Source organism: Chaetura pelagica, unplaced genomic scaffold (genome assembly GCF_000747805.2).
Source record: "Chaetura pelagica isolate M959 unplaced genomic scaffold, ChaPel_1.0 scaffold246, whole genome shotgun sequence".
Classification (NCBI taxonomy): domain Eukaryota; kingdom Metazoa; phylum Chordata; class Aves; order Apodiformes; family Apodidae; genus Chaetura; species Chaetura pelagica.
Genome location: NW_009953647.1, coordinates 1,305,593 through 1,323,351, shown reverse-complemented (window position 1 = coordinate 1,323,351; position 17,759 = coordinate 1,305,593). Strand labels below are relative to the sequence as shown.

Sequence of the window (17,759 nt, the reverse complement as noted above, 5' to 3'; positions counted from 1 at the left end):
ACTCTTTCCTCTTAAAATGTTTCTGAGTCTTGTTTTCTTTGAAGTAACTTTTCAGTTGTTGAAGTAAATATAATTTGGAAAATACAGATCAGAATCAAGTGACAAATCTTACCCATCATTAATAATGAAACATTGTGAAATTGTAGTTTCTTGGGATTTTAATTCAGAACATCAGCATAATCCAGGAAATAAAAGAATGTCCAGGGAGTTGGACAGGGATGTTGAAACAGATGAGACACAAGGATAGCATTAAGTAAACAACAGCATCCAACATTGTTTCCTCTGTGACACTCAGCCAGGTATTATGAGAAAAGATTACAAGATACACAAAAGTCAGTAGGTAACTTGGCTTATTTTTTAATTTGATTATAAGTAGATTTACCCAGAGGGGAAAATTCCCTAAAAAGGTCTATCTGGAGAGAAACTCCTTTCTCTCCTTTGAGAACATTGCTCCTCCACCCTATCCTGCCTCTGCAGGGACATAGCACGTCCTGAGCGAGCATCTGGAAGTTTCCTGACAACAAAGCTTTCCTCCCAGCTGTCTGCTGATCTTTTAAGCCCACCTTAATTCTTTCTCCACCTGCAGAGTGGGCTGCTGAAAGAGGATAGGTCTCCCTGGGAGGAATTGGCAAAACTTTCAGTGAAAGAACTTGTCCCCTCCTGCCTTTTCTCGTGCCTCAGCCAGATCTCTGTGGAAGAAGGAGAACCTTTTCCACTGCCACTTACTTGCCCCTCCTTTTTGCTGCTACAGCCCTAGCAATGGAGATGAAGGGGAATGCAAATGAAGTGGCCTTTGCTTTGAAATTTTTTTGGAGCTTCATCATGTGCTTTCTTCTGCAGGATCTGTATTTGTGTACTAAACTTTACCCATTACACTGTTTCCGAACATGAAACAGCTTATGGTTCATCCAAGAGCTTTTTGAACTGCTGAGACAGTCTTTTCACAGCAGGACTATCAATCCTTTTCTGATTGCACTTGGGTTGCTGGGAGTGCCTTTAGCTGCCTCAAGTCTCTCCCAGCACCAGCTGCAGGGACAGAGAGAGGTACTGATGAAAATTAGGAAGTAAAAGGAGTTTTCAGTCAGTGTCCTGATAGCAAGGAGGTGAATGACATGGTTCCATGAGACTGGTCTGGCAGTTTTCACCAGTATAGAAAGCAGAATCACAGTACAATTTTAAGAGCTTTTCTTGGAGGGCAGAGCTGGGATAGGTCTGGGCAGTGGCAGTGCTTGTGCTTTGCAGATAAGGGCAAATCTCAACAGGAAGTTTTGTAGCAGATGGGTGTGTATGTGCACATGTGTGTGTTCAGTAAGGTGGAAGTTTAGTAGAACGATATTGTACAAAGCAATAACAGTATGTTACTCATTTTCAATGTAAAAACTTGTTAAAAACTATTGAGTTGTTTTACATTGGAAAAGAGTAAAAATGGCTGTTATCTTGCAACTTCCTCCTGTGTGCAGCTTCTCCTGGTCAGCCTGAATCCCCCACACCCCTCTGTGAGCATGAGGATAACCCAGTGAAATCCCCTCTGAGGTCTTCTGTGCAGGTGCAGAGAACTATGTTTAATATGTTAAAATACATTAAATAAGTTTAAGTATTAATTTTTTAGAAATATAGTTGATACATGTTAATTCTGCCATTCTTACCCTCTTTTCCTTCTTCCCCACCATGTTTCAAGCCCCTTTCCAAGCTTGCTTGGTTACCCTCCCAGTTCATAGCCAGTACTTGCTGTCAGCAAGTACTTCTACTTCCCCAGATGCTCCTGCAACCCTTCACCCTTCTCCCATTTCCCTGCTGGCTGCTGTCCCTCAGTACAGCCCTCCCCTTGGCCCCTGCAGCCAGCCATGCCCACGTTTTGACCTATCTCTGCCCTATGACAAAGCTCCACCATTTGCAGACACAAATAGTACCCCGCAGAAAGTCTGTTTGATGGGCTCTGAGGACCTTAGGATTGGTAAGTCTGGAAAGAAAAAAGGAGAACTGGGTTGTCCTAGTTCCACTGTGGATGGTTTTCGAAGGACCATTGGTGTGTCTTTGCTGATAAGTTAGTAGAAGTAAGTTAATAAGTTAAGTAGAAGTATCTTTCAGTTTCTCATGGAAATGAAAGCCAACTGCCATTTACAGTTAAACTCCAGCTTTTGTTTTTAAGCAAGTCATGTTTGTTATGCTGGATTGCAGCTATTATTTTAGAAATATAACTATGCACTTGAGACCAGTTAAATCTCCAGTAGATTTCATTCCTAAATTTGCTTTTATTGTCATTCAGAGTCCTGTTGGCTCATTACACCAATTCCAAATTGACATATAGGCGGTGCCTTTCTTGAAGTTTAAATGAAAACATCTGCCACTAGCCTTGTATTTACTTAACTGCTGTAAGAAATGCCGTGGGTTATAATGCTGATCTTTGGATCAAAATAATCTATAGAGTACAGCATAGCTAAGCCACTCTTCCCACCCCAAGCACAAGCCTTTTGTCTCTGCAGGACGCCTGCAGCTCTGTGGCGCAGCACACACCACCAGTAGTCCTCTCCTTGCAGCACTCAAAGTAAGAACATATGTAGAGTTGCTCAACGTAGGAGATAGTATTCAGCATTTAGTCCAAGAAGCTGCCTCAGTTAATGCATTTCTGCCTAGGATTAGATTCAATACTCTTGCAGTTTGCACTGGTTTTGGTAGGAGCAGCTGCAAACGTCTGGGCAGGTGTGTACTTGCCATGAGCACTGGTGGCCTTAGCAGTAGCACAAAGACCAAAAAGGCCTTTTCTATTTTTAAGACCCCTGTGTGAAGCAGTTCCCTGTATGTGTGAGTTCTTCCATCATTTGCTTTCTCTAAATTGAGGTTTGGTATCTGCACTCTCAGCCAAACAAAAGTGAAAGACAGGATGGGAAACCCCCTTGTGAGATCCAAGGCTTGTTTTCTGGGAATTGGCAGCCGTGGCAGAGAGAATTTTGAATGTTTTACAAATGTTCTGGATAGGTCCTTAATCTAATGTCACACTAGGGGACTGGTTTTCAGGCTGCCACTGGGATGGTTGTTTGTCTGCTTAACCCTCTATAACTTGGATGTTCCTGGTTCTTAAGGAGCCCTATTCTCTTAAGGGCTGTTGTTTTGGTTGGTTTTTTTTTCCATGAAATACAACAGCAAAATATTCTCCTAAAGGCAGAAACTTACTGTGAGTGGGATGGTGAGGTTTGCAGAGTTCATGTGCTCTGTTGTGTTGGCCAGCTTCTGATGGCTGCCACTTCCCTCAGCCTTCCTTCCCAGCATCCATCCTCATACTCATGTAACAAACTTCAAAACTGCTCTGAAATAATACATATTCTAATTAAAATGGTCAGTAACAGATTTAGTGGTAAGGCCTTTTGATCAAAACTGGAGGAATTTCTGCCATCAAGCAGCATGATTATTTGCATGCAGCTACTTAGAAAGTTCTTTCAACTATCAGCCACGTGCAAAAGCCACTCACAGATGTCTGAGGCTGGTAGCAAACTGCCTGTGAAAAATCCATAAGGCAAACAGAACCCACACAGGCTGAGAAGGAAAATAAAAACAAAAGCTCTTCGGGAAGTGACAATGTTCTGCAAGTTCCCATGTCTCGGGGTTGAGTAAATAAAGTCTCCAACTTCCTCTCTGCCTTTCGGGGTCAAGCAAACAAAAGATGCCATTTCTGTCTTTTGGAGCAAGAAGCAGAATTCCCAGTCAGTCCTCAAATGAGGACAGTCTAAAGCAATATATGCCACTTAGGGCAGCTGACTTCCCTGAAGGTTGCTGCTTAACACTTTGCCTTCTCTCTCTCACTTTTGAATAGCTTCAGAGTGGTTTCCAGGAGACTGATGGCCCCAGCTATCTCGAGCTGTTGTTGCTTCATTCTTCTCTCCATGTTAGAAGCCACGTCTTAGTCCCTGTGGCTTCCTCTCACAGCTGCTATCCTTGGCCCCACACTGAGAAGCTCATGGCACTTTAGTAGGTACAGAGGGCTTCTCTCTTGGCTACACAAGCATGATCTGTAGAGATACTTCTCTTAATCGTTTCTGCTTTGATCTCTGGATTTAGCAGAAATTACTGAGAACTCAGCACAGCCTCACAAGCTACAAGTGTATGAGCAGAAAACTCTGCAAGTTATGTATGTAGGATTACAGCCTGTCTGTGGGGTGGAATAAGGGTGGCTGCTAAGGTTTCTTTAAGAAGGTCATTGAGATTCCTTCAAAGCATTTAGATCTCTAAACCAAGATGTAGGAGAATCTCTCTGGGAATGTCTTCTTGCTGTAAGTCTACAGACCATTTTGAAAATGCCAGTCTTCTGCTTCTTGAGCTGCCAGTTGGGGCATAAAAGGAGTTCAGTGAAGCCCGACCAGGAGAAAATCAGAGCCATGGTTAGCTCTTGGTTAGACCTCACTGCCACAGCCATGAGTGAGAAATAGGGAGAGTCTCTTACCTCCAGAGTGTGGTCGTGGACAAACAGCACATCAGGTTACTGTGGTTCTGCTGTAATTAGGATGATTTGCTAATGTCACAGATGTACTTCAGCTCTTGTGCGCTTGTCAAGCTGTGCTGTAGAGGTCAGGATTGAAATCAGGCAAGAAAGTGTTTTATCAAGGAATTTTGATGACAGACCGTAGTCATATTGAAATATGCTGCTGTTCTCACTCCCTTTCTCCTTTCTAAGTGATGTAAAACAGAATTGAAAACAGAATACCCCTTCAAACTTTCGTGCATTTCTTTGAACATCAGAATTGTCTGGAACATAATTTTCTAGATTCAAGTTTTCAACAGATTTTGTAGTCTTTGCTACAAAAGTCTTTGCAGGAAGGAGAAGACATTATTCCAAAAAGTATGAAAGAAATCATTCAAGAATCTGCACACAAAAGTAATGGAATCTGTGTCACTTGAGTTCATGTTTATTTAGTTAGACAGGAAACGATCAAGAAATGAAATCATAAAGACTTATTCCCCAATGACTTTTCATAACGAGCTGTTTACCTAAATTGCTAAATGAGGAACCTATTTTTATGTATTCAAAAGATTAGGAATATGGTTTCAGAGGGTCTTCTGGGGCTTTTTTTGCCCCTTCATTAATATGAAAAAAAAGAATATCTCTTGGGTTTTGTGTGGTAGAGCAGGCCAAGCTCCAGTGTGACTGGTCTTCCCTGTATAGACAGGATGAACGCTGCAGATGGCATTTCATGGGAACAAGCTGTTCATGAAGGGGGTAGAGAATGAGTCATAAATTAATTGGACTCCATACTTAGTATTTCCAATGCTAGTGTTGAGTTACTGCACCAGATTGTTTTTTCCATGTAAAAAACACACTTCTATAAAATCCACAAAGTAGAAGAAAAAATAAACCCGTGCCATGAGCTGCCAGCATGGATGCCAGTGTGGAGCTGCAGAAGGAGCCAGATGCAGTGTATAACAGGATGTGTATGTGTCTGGCTGCAGAGCCCCTGTCTTCTCCACGTTCTCTAAGCCTGGGTGCTGGTGCTGTGTGTAGTTCTGTCCCACCAAGCTTTGCAGAGCACTGTGCTGGGAGCACTGCTGCAAAGCAAAGGGAAAATTTTCATCCTGATCTGTTCCATCTCGGCTGCATCCAACTTTGCAGCACATTGTAACTCCAGCCTTGAGCCCAGCGGCTCTGCCTGCATACATTTTCAAATGTAAACTCAAGATTACATGATTCCTCTCAGTGTTAAAGTGTAGGTGGCAAACACAGTGTCATGTTTGGGATATACAGGCCAACTCTGATTACTGGTAGCTCTTTATTTCTGCAGTGATCTGAAACATAATTATTCATAATGAGCTCACCCTGTGAAAACATACAGAATTGCAACAGTGCTGGTAGAGGAGGTGCACATTTCTGAGTTCTGTCTTGAGAACATCACTGGAGCAAAACTAGAGATTAGTAAAAATACTGAAGTCCAAGACAGCCTTTTCCAGTGTTTGGATTGCAGTCTCCAAGGAAACTGCACTAGCAGGACTGGGAGGCCTTTGCCTTCTTCTCATATCCTAGGTCTTGTCTTCCATGCCACAGCTTTCCTCACCTGCTTCATCCGTTCCACCTCACCTCTGGCTCTTCCTGGTGTGCTTCCTGGGCATCCTCTGGCCTTCATCCTTTGTAGCAGGTTTGCTGTAGGAAAACTTCTGAAAAATACATCCCGAAGAACATTCTCAATGTCATTTATCCACCGCTATGTAGTAAATCATCTGCCTCCATCCCATCTTGTTCTGTAGTAGCCCCAGATGAAAAGACCATGGCATATCCCAGGACAGCAGAAATGCCTTCTGGATGAGTGTGGAGGAAGAAATGATTGCCAGCCTGAGCTGCCCCTCACTGAGAGAAAGAAAGGAGGCACCTCTGTTTCAGAGCAGGGCTTGGACATTAAAGCTGTAAATCTCCTGTGGCTGTAGCTGGGAAACAGAAATCTTTGAAACTAACATCTCATTTTTATTAGCATGCTGTGCTCAGATGGGCACTTCAGCAGGTGGGTGAGAGGGTTTTTAATTAACTTTCAAATGCGCTGAATCAGAGAAGCTCATGTGGAGGAAAGTGCTCGCCTCACACAAACAGAAGCTTCACAGAGATGGTGTTAAAAATACTCTTCTATGAGTAAAAGCTGATCACAGTATCTAAATAAATGAGGTAATTTTATGTATCCAAGTGAGACAGGTGGAAAATTCAGCTCACTCTTTGGATGAGATCCAGCCTATAAAGACATTTCAGCTGTAAGTGAATACAGGCTCACACCAGCCCTCACTCTTGAATCAGTGAGACTCTAACACTAGGATACAAATGATGTTGGGTGACAAAGAAGGAGTGTGTCAATGAAGAGTGAGACTGCCTCTTGAAAAAAAAAATATGAAGTCAAATAGTTAGGCTCACACCAGCCCTCACTCTTGAATCAGTGAGACTCTAACACTAGGATACAAATGATGTTGGGTGACAAAGAAGGAGTGTGTCAATGAAGAGTGAGACTGCCTCTTGAAAAAAAAAAATATGAAGTCAAATAGTTAAATTAATTTTATCAGTAAGTGCCTGTAAATTGAAATAATTAACTACTTACTACAGTCAAAGGTAAGGGCTAAATAAGGAGAACATATTAAAAGGAAAACCAATAGGGTAAAATGCTGGCAAATGGTATGAATATTGATTAAAGATTAAAAGCTCAGTGCAAAAGTCTTAAAAGGACCCTAAAAAATCCAACAAGCTTAAGTAACACATTCCAGTAGATTCACTATAGTAAGAAGATATCTTTTAACAATAGACATTGTAGCCAAATGAGGGAATAGAAAAAAAAGCACAGTTGCTGGCAGACTAAGTGTCAAAGCATAAGAAGTCAAGCCAGAAAAAGATGTTGAGGAACCCTGTGCCTGAGGCATTAAAAAAAATACTAGAAACATGTTTCAAAGGATGCCTGCCAGGGAATCTCTAGTGCCTGTAGAGGACCAAGGTGTGAAAGAGCACTTAATATTGAAGTCAGCACTGTTGAAGGAAGGAGCATAAAAAAGTTCTTGTGCTGATGTTAACCATTGAGGCTATAACATTAGCAGGAGAATGGCAGGTGACACGTGAGGTGAGCTCAGGAACTGTAATAAAATCAAGTCTCACTTTTGCACAGAGTGGCTGGCTCTGTGAGAGCTGACCATGCCTGGACATGTGGAATAGACTGGAAAGAGCACAGGTTCTGGAGAGAGAAGTCCTACCTTAGTGCTCCATCACAGGCCTCGGAGGGATAGTGAGTGTGACAATAAGGGCAGCCTCTTAAGCACTGTGACATACCTGAGTGTTCAGAACTCTTGGAAAATAGTGGGAAAACTACTAAAAGAAAGCAAGTTTTTTGTGAGGCAAGAGGGAAGGGTCACTGGGGGATTGGTGACTCCTTAAATGGTGTTTATGAAAGGTGGAAACAGATGATTGCATTTTGCAATGAAGGGGATGCTACTTGTAGACACCCATGGAAGTCTGTGCTGGGGTCACTGCCCCTGCATTTCCAGGCACATGCTGGAAGATCATAGGAAGGAGTGAAATTCTGTTCAACAGGTGAAACCTGGCATGAAAAAATGCAAAAAGGAAAAGCTCCTGACCAAACCCACAGTGGCAGATAACTGAGCTGTTACTGCTCAGGGAAGCCACACTGCATCCTTTCCCAGAGTGTCAGTTTAGATGAGGAAGAAAAGCAATATAAGCTTTTAGAGAGGGAGCAGAAAACAAAGCATGAACTATCTTTAGAGCCCTGCTGAATTCCCATCTTCAGTACTGTTTGTTTTTGTATATGAAAGGTGCAGGAGAGAAGCAATAGGAATGAACATGAAGTGTAAGAGTTTCCCTGCCACAGCAATTACTGAATTTGCCAGCAATGGCTGAGGGAAGGGTTATAACAGAACCTGAGGAACCATGAATGGTGTAGATAAGGTGTCTGGGAAGCAGTTACTCTCATATATCTCCAAAAGTTCATTCTTGCCCTGATTTTCCTTCTGCTGTTGGTCACTGTGAGAGGCAGAAGCACAGACTGGATGGGACTTTGCTGCCAGGACTTTGCTTTCCTGCCCGTGCAGAACAGCCATCCTTAGGCAGCACCAAAGCTAGAAAAGGAGAGCAGCCCATCTGTCAGCACAGCAGGAAAAGGCAGAGCTTGCTGGCATATTAAACCAAAGGTAAGATTGGACCAGAAAGGTCCAAAAAAAAGCTGTAGAATGTGATACCCATGGTGAGGACCAAAGGGAACATGCCCATTCCTCCTGGTCCATCCCTGCTGCACTCAGAAGGAAAAGTCCCCTACATGGTCTCCTGGGACAAGCCCTCCAGCCCTTGTTCTTGAAAGAAGCCTCTACCAGAATGCCTTTTTAGGCTGGTCTCCTGTGTACAGTTACTTGTCTTGTCAGGGAATATGTCTGGATTTGCAGGCTGTGTGAAGAGTTTGTTTAGACTTCTGTGACTCCCAAGCAGACGTGGAATGGTTCTGCTTGGCAAGAGTTGTGCTCTCCAGCCTCTGTCCTTCACTCCCAAGGGAGCTTTTTGTGCAGCAGAATTGCTTTGCCCCTTGCCTTTGTTTTATCTTTTTTTCCCCCTTGTCGTTAGCATTGCCACATCTGGTTAGGTTTCAAACATGGGCATCCTGCAGCAATGAAACCCTGCCAACAGCACGCACTGCACAGCCAGGGCTGTCAAAAATGTCTCAGTATTTTTGAGAAATCCTGAACCTGAGGGAGCTGTAAATGATGTGCCTGGGAGGGTCAACACTGGTGATTCTGATTTTCTCTTCTTGAGAGGGCCTTTGGTTCCCTTTCCAAAACAAGCAATCACAGGAGATCCACACCAGACCCTCTTCTCTGTTACTCATGCTCTTTCTCTTAGAAGGAAGTGCCTGTGCAGCATGATAGAAGATTGAAAGCGGAGGTGAGAGATCAGGTGGGAAATGTCCCTGGGAAGAGCCAACTTTCCTTCCCTCTCCTTGAGACCTCCCAGTCCAGACCAGGTACTGCAGAGCACACCTGACACAGATCTGCCACTGACCACTTTGCCCACAGGCAAAGTGCAAAAATCACATTGTGGTATAAGCTAAGGTCACGTTTTGTTCCTTCTCTACAGCCAGTGCTGATCTTCCCTGTGGTTCCTTTATTTACTTAGGAGGCCACAGCTTGTTTTCTCTATTTTTCTTGCATGCCCCACATGCCTGTGTCTATCCCCCTTGGATAGCCCCTGGCAGCACTGCTCCCAGCAGCTTACATGTGGGGAGGGACCCTGTCTCCTTGCTGCCAGCTCGTGGCTCATCAACGTGACTTTTGATTATGTGGATCCAGTGTTCCTGACCATGGCCCCTGTTCCTTTATGCCTATAGACCCAGCAGCCTGGCTGGATGTTTCAGAGGTGCTAGGAGACCTGGAGAACCAAAATGCCCAGGATCTCACCTAACCCATGTCAGGGATTGAGGCCACAGAGGTGAGACCACTGCAAATTGTTTGTTTGGAAACAGTTCCAAGCAGGAATTTGCTTTTAAAAGATAAGTTGTTTGGGTCCCAGTATAACTTTCTCCCTTGCCTCAAATAATCTTGTCTAACAAGAAAATCTGTAAGTGTTTTAGGAGCCCTGCTGCATTGCTGCAGTGAGTGTATTTTTAGTCTTTGTAGCTGTTACAGTAACACTGCTTCATTTATATACTTATTTGGTAGTGTATACCAAGCCTTCAGAATAAAACATTGTCCAGATGTGCTGGGTTGGACCGTCAGGCCTGCTCAGCAGAGATGAGATGGAAGATTGCAGAAGTGACAGGGCAGAGAAAGCCCCCTGGGTTGTGTCTGGGGACAGCTGCAGCCCTTCAGCAGGCCAGCCCCAGTGCTGCCTGCAGCTGCTGCCCTCATCTTCTGGAGCTCTCTGAACTCTGGGCTGCCCCAGGCAGAAGCTGTGTTTTGGACTAGGGCAGGTTGGGCTGTGAATTGTTTGGGTAGTTTGGTGCTAAATCATTATTTAAACCAAACTTTAGCATCATCAGCCTGGTGCAGCTAGCACGAAGCACCCGGGTACTGGAACACATCTGGAGGCTCTTTGAAGCTGCCTGGGTTCCTGCTGGTGTGATAGGTGGGGCTGCAGAGGGGGCTCCAAGTGTGAATTAGCAGACACTGACTGTCCTTGGGATCTGGTGTGGCAAAGCAAGCTTTCTCATTAAAAGGAATGTGGAGTGTGTAAAAGGCAGGAGTAGCAAAGAGAGTTGATGGTTTTCAATCATCTTATGCAGAGACAATTCCTTGACAGCTGCTTTGACATCAACTAAACTAGTTCAGTGAACAGCAAATACACTCTCTGCTGTTGTCCATGAGGACGGCATGATTCTCTAGCCTAACTGACAAAGACAGGTAGTTAAAGTAAAGATTAGGTAAATTATTTCCTTCCCTGTATCTTACCAGTAGAGACGAGAACGTGGAGTCCAGATCTATGTGGGCAGCACTGGTTTAGCTGTATATTCAGTGAACACATTGTGGGAGTAGAGCAGGCAGGTTCTGACAACTTTTGCAAGTCACCTATGAAGAAACCTGCAGGTAGGTTATCTACTGCAAAGGCAGTTGGAGCCTAAGAGAAAAGTCTTTGGATTGGAGGGTGTCAAATAAGTGGCCCAGGCCCTGAATTATACAGTTGGGTCTCACAGTTTTGGGACTGTCAGGGGAAAGGCAAAATTCATAGCTGGTTTTGTAGAACAAAGCTCTGTCAGTGTACCTAGGGCATGAGCATGATTCAGAAGCTGCAAAGCTCTCCCATGGCGGTTGGTGTCAGCCTTAAAACACCTCACAAGGTCAGGTGGCATTTCAGGGGAGCTCTGTTGCAGCCTCTCTGCAAATTGCAGTTTCCAAGCCAAGCATTTTCCTGCAGCAGAGCTTTGTGCTGAGGGGTGCATGGAAGTGGGAAAGGGTAAATTACCAGGATAACTTGTTCCTGGCCTATGACTGCATTCATAGGACCAAACAGCCCACTGATGTGTAGAGTTTGAATCTAGAGAGACAATTCATATAATTTGTCTTGGATTATTGCAGAACAGACACTAAGCTTTTCAATGCCTGCCTCTCAAGCCCTCTCTGTCTGCCTTCCCCCTAAGACAGCATTTGTGGGAGTAGATGCTTGATCTCAAAGATGGACATTTGAGCATTCAAAAGATTGATAGCTGTCAGGACTGCTGAAGGGAGAAGGAGGGCTTTGTTTTATGGTCTTTCTAGTAAGTCTGTTTTGAAAATCTAGCACTTCAAATGTGAAGACAATCTTCCATCATCTTGGGTAATTTGTAGCCGTGGTTATTATCCTCAGCATTATTTGCTAAACGTTTTTGGTTTGGACTGGTGACGTCAGCTTTCATCAGCTGGGTCTTGTTTGTTTTTAAGAGGAGCTGCCATAAGCCCTGGAGAGCAGTGCTGAGGAATTAGATTTCTGTTCCTTAGACCAAGCTCGTGCCAGGAGTTTGGTGCAGTCCATGAGAACCAGCGAGTCTCTTTGAGAAGGTGCGGGGAACAGCAGTGCTTGGCACAGTTACCTTTGCTCTTAATTCTAAATAGTGTATCATCTGAAGTATGGCTTTTAAACCTGTTAACAAATAATTAAGTGCAACACAGCCTTTTTGGCCTGGGAAGGACAGCTTCTTAACCCTGAGGCTGTGTGAGTTACGTACTTCAAAGAGGAGCAATAAATTTATTTATAAATCCAGACACTTCTACAGGAGATCTGTTCCTGGGTTTTCACTTATGTAATCCCACAAAACATCAGTCATAGGTAATCAGCACAATAAACTTTAGAAATAATTCAGGGTAGGTGTTGCTCTGGGCTATTAAGCAGCCCCATGTAACACCAGTTCGCAGCACTGACCTTCCAGCCAACAAACAAGCAGTGGCAGCAGGCAGCAACGTCCTGCAGCCCCCCCTGCCCATGTCCCCCTCCCCACAGAGGGCTGTGAGCTGTGATGGCTGCAGTACGTGCTGGTCTAAGTGTTGAGAGAGAGCACTGGTGTCTCCCACTGTTGTGTCCCAGACAGTTGTGCTGCTGGAGAGCCCCATGGAAGGGGAAAGAAAGCAAGCCTGGCTGGGTTAGTTTTGAAAGATGTGATGTGGGAATCACCAGGCAAAATTGTTGGCCTTTTCTGTGGTGAGGTCAAAGCACAGGCTCTCCTGAAGAACCCACAACTCCAGATATTGCCCACTGGACATGTCCAGCTACTTAGCCACTGGATTTAAACTGACCATTAAGGACACATGGCACAGCAGTGCCATCTGAGCAGTGGGAGCTGACTGGTGTGCACCCCTGCGCTATGGCAAACAGCTCAGATCTCACTGTCTTGTCTTTGTGATGGGCAAAGAGTGGACAGACAGTTGTCACGGCTCAGTTGACATTTGTTGGGTTCTTTGTGGACCTGGGCTCTGCAGTGATCGGGTGCAGTCTACCCTGAGGGGCATCAGTCATGAACAGGCACCTGCAGCTTGCAGAAAAACAGAAAGGCAGGGCTGGAGGGACCACGAGTGACTGTCTGTGCCTGTGGGGAGGGAGGGTCAGGTACCTCAGGTCTTGTCTGAGAGGCAAGAGAGTCAGTCACAGAGATCCTCTGGCCTCCCAAGATAGTTCCTGCAGGGCTTGTATTTAATTATAATTACAAATTGGGTCAAAGGTAAGTCTATTTCTCTTGGAACCAAGCTGATCATTTCTGGTCCTGTCATGCTGTTGGCTGAGGCACATTGATACTCTGCAGTCCTCAGGCTTTTGTGCTTCTGCCCAGCCCCATTTTGCGCTTGTGTTTTCCAGTTCTCCCAAGCGTTGTACTTCGCTCTGGCCTTGGTTGAAGTGCATCCTGAAGGCTTTGGACAGCTTTTCTCTTTTATTGAAGCTGCAGTCTAATCCAGTACTCCAAGTTGGTTGAAATTCCTCCAGTTTATCATCTTCCAGAAATCTTATAAGTATGCTCTCTATTCTTCATCCAGATCATGAAACAGTATAATGGTGCTGACCTCAGGCTGGAGACACGTGGAATAATTTTTACAATGCCTGCCCCTTTGACAGTGAGCTGGTCTTTCCAAACATGCAGGTCACGTTTGCCTGTTGTTTTGCTGAGAGCATCACGTGGGCTTCACCTCCCTCCTCTGTGCTGGGGGAGCACGGGCAGGGCTCTCCAATTGTGGCCAGGCAGCCTGGGGCTGGCAGGGCTCTCAGCCTGCTCCTTGCAGTGCAGCCAGTCCAGCTGCCCAACTGCAGGAGCTGCTGTCTCTGCAGAAAATCCCTCCTCCTCTTCTAGTCATGTTGGTGCTAATAGTAGTGAGAAAAACTGCTACAAAAATGTCTGTAGTGGGAATTGAACTCTTCCTGCTACTGTCCTCATCCCTGTGTGACCAAGGTCCTTTGCAGAGGCTTCCTGCAGCAGTTCTTCATCAGCAGTGCCTTCAGCCCAACAGAGAAAGGCATCAGATACTTTATCAGGTCTTTAAACCTGAGTGTCAATCCTGTGCTGATTCATATGCCCAGGACTCGGGCATTTTTTGAATGTCTGTGTTGGTGTGTGAGTCCCCTCCTTGCCTGCTGGCCAGAGAGGTCAGCTGTGAGCATGATTCCTCCCAGTTACCTCAGCTGTGGTGGCCTCAGAAGACACAACACCTCTTGCACAGGGTAACAGAGCTCTAACTTACTTCGTTGTGGTCCTCTTAGTTGCAGAGGGAGCCTGTGTCAGCACTGGGAGAAGCAGGACCAGCTGAGATGTGCCACCTGTGGCTTTGGAGCACATTTTCTCACATAGTCAGGGTCCTATCGAGCTGTCATCTGCACCATGAGAGCCCAGGAGCTGTGTTTCCAGCTGGCTGTGTCACAGGGTTCTGGACCTGGAGGGGGATGGCCTCCAAAAGGATCCAGTCTGGGAAACAGCACCTGAAGCTATGGCAGGGCTTTATCAGCAGCACTGAGGCCAGGAGGGGTGTTTGGATCAGTGGCACAAACATGCACAGCTGCTCCAGGCCTCAGTCATTCAGTGGCACATGCAGAGCTTTTTCCATTTCACTTCTGCAGGTGGGATCTTTGATTTCCCTCGCAGGCCCTTGGCCCCCTTAGCAAGGGTTTGCTCCTGCTTTTCATTACTGTACCAGACATACTTGATCTAATGGCTTCTGCAGGTGGTGTGGGGTACGAGAGGGTCCGGCCACAGTTGTCAGCTGTCATCTAGAGTCAGAGTTAATCCAGGAAAACAGTAAAATTTAGTAATGTATGCTGCATTCCTCCAATCCATACGCTTTCCATTAGGTGCTCTTCAATCCTTAGCACAGAAAGCAAACGCTGCCGATGGCAGTCGGGGTTTCTGACTCTGAAAGGCAAGGATTGGTCGTGCCTGGAAATCTGATCTAGGCTCCCACATTCCTGGACACGCTGTCTATGCAGGGAATAGTCTCCCACCTTTAAATCCAGGCAGCAGATGCTGGCCATGTGCACAGCCTCTGCCTGCAAGCCCAAGAGCTTCTGCAACAGCCAACGTGCCCAGCCTGGGGCTGTGCTGGGGTGGTGCAGCCCTTTTGCTGGGGTCCCAGGTGCTGGCCTGGGTCTCCCTATGTCTGGAGGCCCTCTCTAGGGTAATGGCCTTGTCCAGTGTCACTCCACAGTGCCGTGCAAGTACAAGTCAGGTCGGCACAGTGATACGGTGCAGTTAATTCTTACAAGAAATAGCTTTTTTTTTTTTTTAACTAATTGATTTTTATTATTTATCTGGTGAAGATGATTAGTTCCTCTAGATTACTCTAGATCCTCAGTACCCAGTGTTGCAGTGTTCTTAAACTAATGAAAAGAAAGCGAAACATTCCGTTTTCTTAAATAAGCCCTGTCTTCAATCACCCTGATGCCTTAATGGCTCAAGAGCACCAGTTCAGTAACAAATGTTATACAAGGCAAACTCCATTGGTAATTATGGGAAGGTGAAGAAGTGGAAAAGACTTACATTAATTTCTAGGTGTGACTGCACATGCTAAGTGTGGCCTGCCCCTTTGGGGTGTCACGAGCAGGGTGGGGCTGGGTGAGATGGATCTCTGTGTGTGGAGCTGCAAAAAGGAAGCTGTTCCCCCCCTCCAGCTCCTGCTCCACAAAAACACAGGCCCAGAAAGCTCTGCTTTTGATGCCACAGGGTCACGAGCTTGTCGGGCTAAGTCCAACTTTTTGTTTGTTTGTTTTTTCTTCTTACTTTTGCAGAGAATGTGATCAATGGGCAGGACTACGAGGTGATGATGCAGATCGACTGTGAAGTGATGGACACCAGGATCCTCCACATCAAAAGTTCCTCTGTCCCTCCCTACCTCCGAGAGCAGCGCAGAAATCACACCAACACCTTCTACAGCGCCTCCCCCTCCGTCCCAGAGACACCCCATGCCCTGAGGGCTATTGTCAAATCCCTGCAGTGACAGCCCCAGCACCTGGCATGCAGCAGGTACTGCTCCAGACTGAGACCCTTCCCTGGTGGCTCCCTCGGGGCTCCTGGCACATCAATGCAGCAAGGGCAGTCCCCACTCAGCCCATTCCTGTGCCTGACCCTTCCCAACGGCTGAATCCTGTCCAGGGAATATACAGCTCAGCCAGCCCATTACTGGGGACAAGCCTGGGGGAACTGATGCAGCGTGCAGTGCCTGATGCCAGGGGTGCAGGTGAAGCAGGCTGCTGCAGTCCTGGTGTCAGCATCAGCAGCTGGTGCCTGGGGCTGGCACAGAGGGGGGCACAGGCTGTCCTTACTCCTTAGGCACTGTCCGAAATTGTGGTATGTTTTTTGTTTTGGTTTGTTTTTTAGTCCCTATTATACTGTCTCCCAAGGTGGGGTGCTGCCCAGGATTGCAGCACTGCAGCCCAGTGGGGCGGTGGGAACCTGCACCTCCAGCCAAAGCACTACAAGCAGGGTGACCCACACTGCCACAGAGTGTGGCCCCCCCACTCCTAGGGTTGTACCCCCAGGAGCAGGACACCTGGGTGGTACAGGGCTGGGCCACCCTCCCAGGCAGTGCACACCCCCCAGCAGAGCTCTCTTGCCCCCCACATGCTGCTGTCTTCCCCAGCCCAAGTGGCTGTGTGGAGAAAGGCTGGGGCCTGGCCCCAGGGTGTGATTTGGTGCAGCACATGCATAGCTAAAGACTTTACTGCTGGGGATTTATTTTTTTTTTCCCCTTGCTATTTTTGGTGGGGGTTTTTTGTTTGTTGTTTGGTGGGGGTTTTTTTCTGTGTGATATGTAGTGCTTTTTACAGCTAACAGCCCACAGAGCAGCACTGGCCCTGCTGGGACAGAAGAGCTGCTTCAGTGCAGTGGGACAGGCACAGCACCTTCCCCTCCTCTCAAACACACACACATACCCCTACACCAACACCACCCCACACACCCACACCCCCAGCCTCTCCCATTCTCTGCCTTACCAGCTCTGACAGACCGACAGCCCCCAGCCAGGCAGCAGAGGAGTGTGCTGTTTGCCCCCGAGCCCTGAGCCACTTGCCATGGCTTTGGCTGCAGTGGCAGAGCCTGCTGCAGACCTCTGGTCATGGGTCCCACCTTTGTCACCAAGCCCCAGCCAGAGCTGGGCCGAGGGACACTGGGGTGCTCAGCTGGGAGGAGACACCAGCAGAGCAGCAGCCTTTTGTAATGACTTCAGCATGTCATATTATTCTTTCCCCCCCTTTGCAGTTAGCACAGAAGATGCTGGGCCTCAGTGTGCCAGCCAAGCTGCCTTTCCTTCCTTGTCTGAACCGCAGACTGATGTGGGGTGTTTTTCTTTATTATTGTTGTTGTTGTTATTTGTGTGTGGTGGTTAGGAAGTAAAGGTTGACCCTGTAGCAAGACAAACAGCTTGGAGGAGGGTGAGGAGTAATACACCCCTGTAAAGTATGTGCCTTGCAACACTATGGAACAGCTTTGCCCTTTGCCACGTAGTCAGTGAGAGCTGCCCAGGCCCCCCGTCCCCCCGGCGCTCGCGCTGCTGGGAAGCAGCCGGGCTCGGCGAGGGGTTTGGCTGCTCTCCTTGCACCAGTTCTGTTTTCCTGGCCCCGGCCCCACCTGACTGTGGGCCAGCTCACACAATAGTCCAAAATAAAAACCCCGGCGGTGCCCCAGCCAGAGGCACTCAGCTCCCCCTCAGCTGCAGGGAGGGAGGGGACCCAGCCCTGGCTGAGCTCGGCAGTCTGGCACGTTGGCAAGGGCTGCTGTGGCAGCAAGACCTCAGCCAGCACCTGTGGGCTCCAGTGGTGGGGAGCACCTCTCGTCCTGTGTCGTTCTGTTCTGTGTCCCTAGCACTGAAGGCAA

At 46.8% G+C, this 17,759-nt stretch overlaps 1 protein-coding gene across 1 annotated transcript in view; it reads left to right on the top strand.

The window, feature by feature from the left end:
* The window catches only part of ATF6 (activating transcription factor 6), a 73,510-nt gene extending 57,625 nt beyond the window's left edge, over positions 1-15,885 (top strand). Inside the window, exon 14 of the mRNA XM_009999884.1 lies at positions 15,677-15,885. Within this exon, the coding sequence (XP_009998186.1) occupies positions 15,677-15,885 (209 nt within the window). The remainder of the gene's footprint in view (positions 1-15,676) is intronic.
* Positions 15,886-17,759: the final 1,874 nt, after the last annotated feature.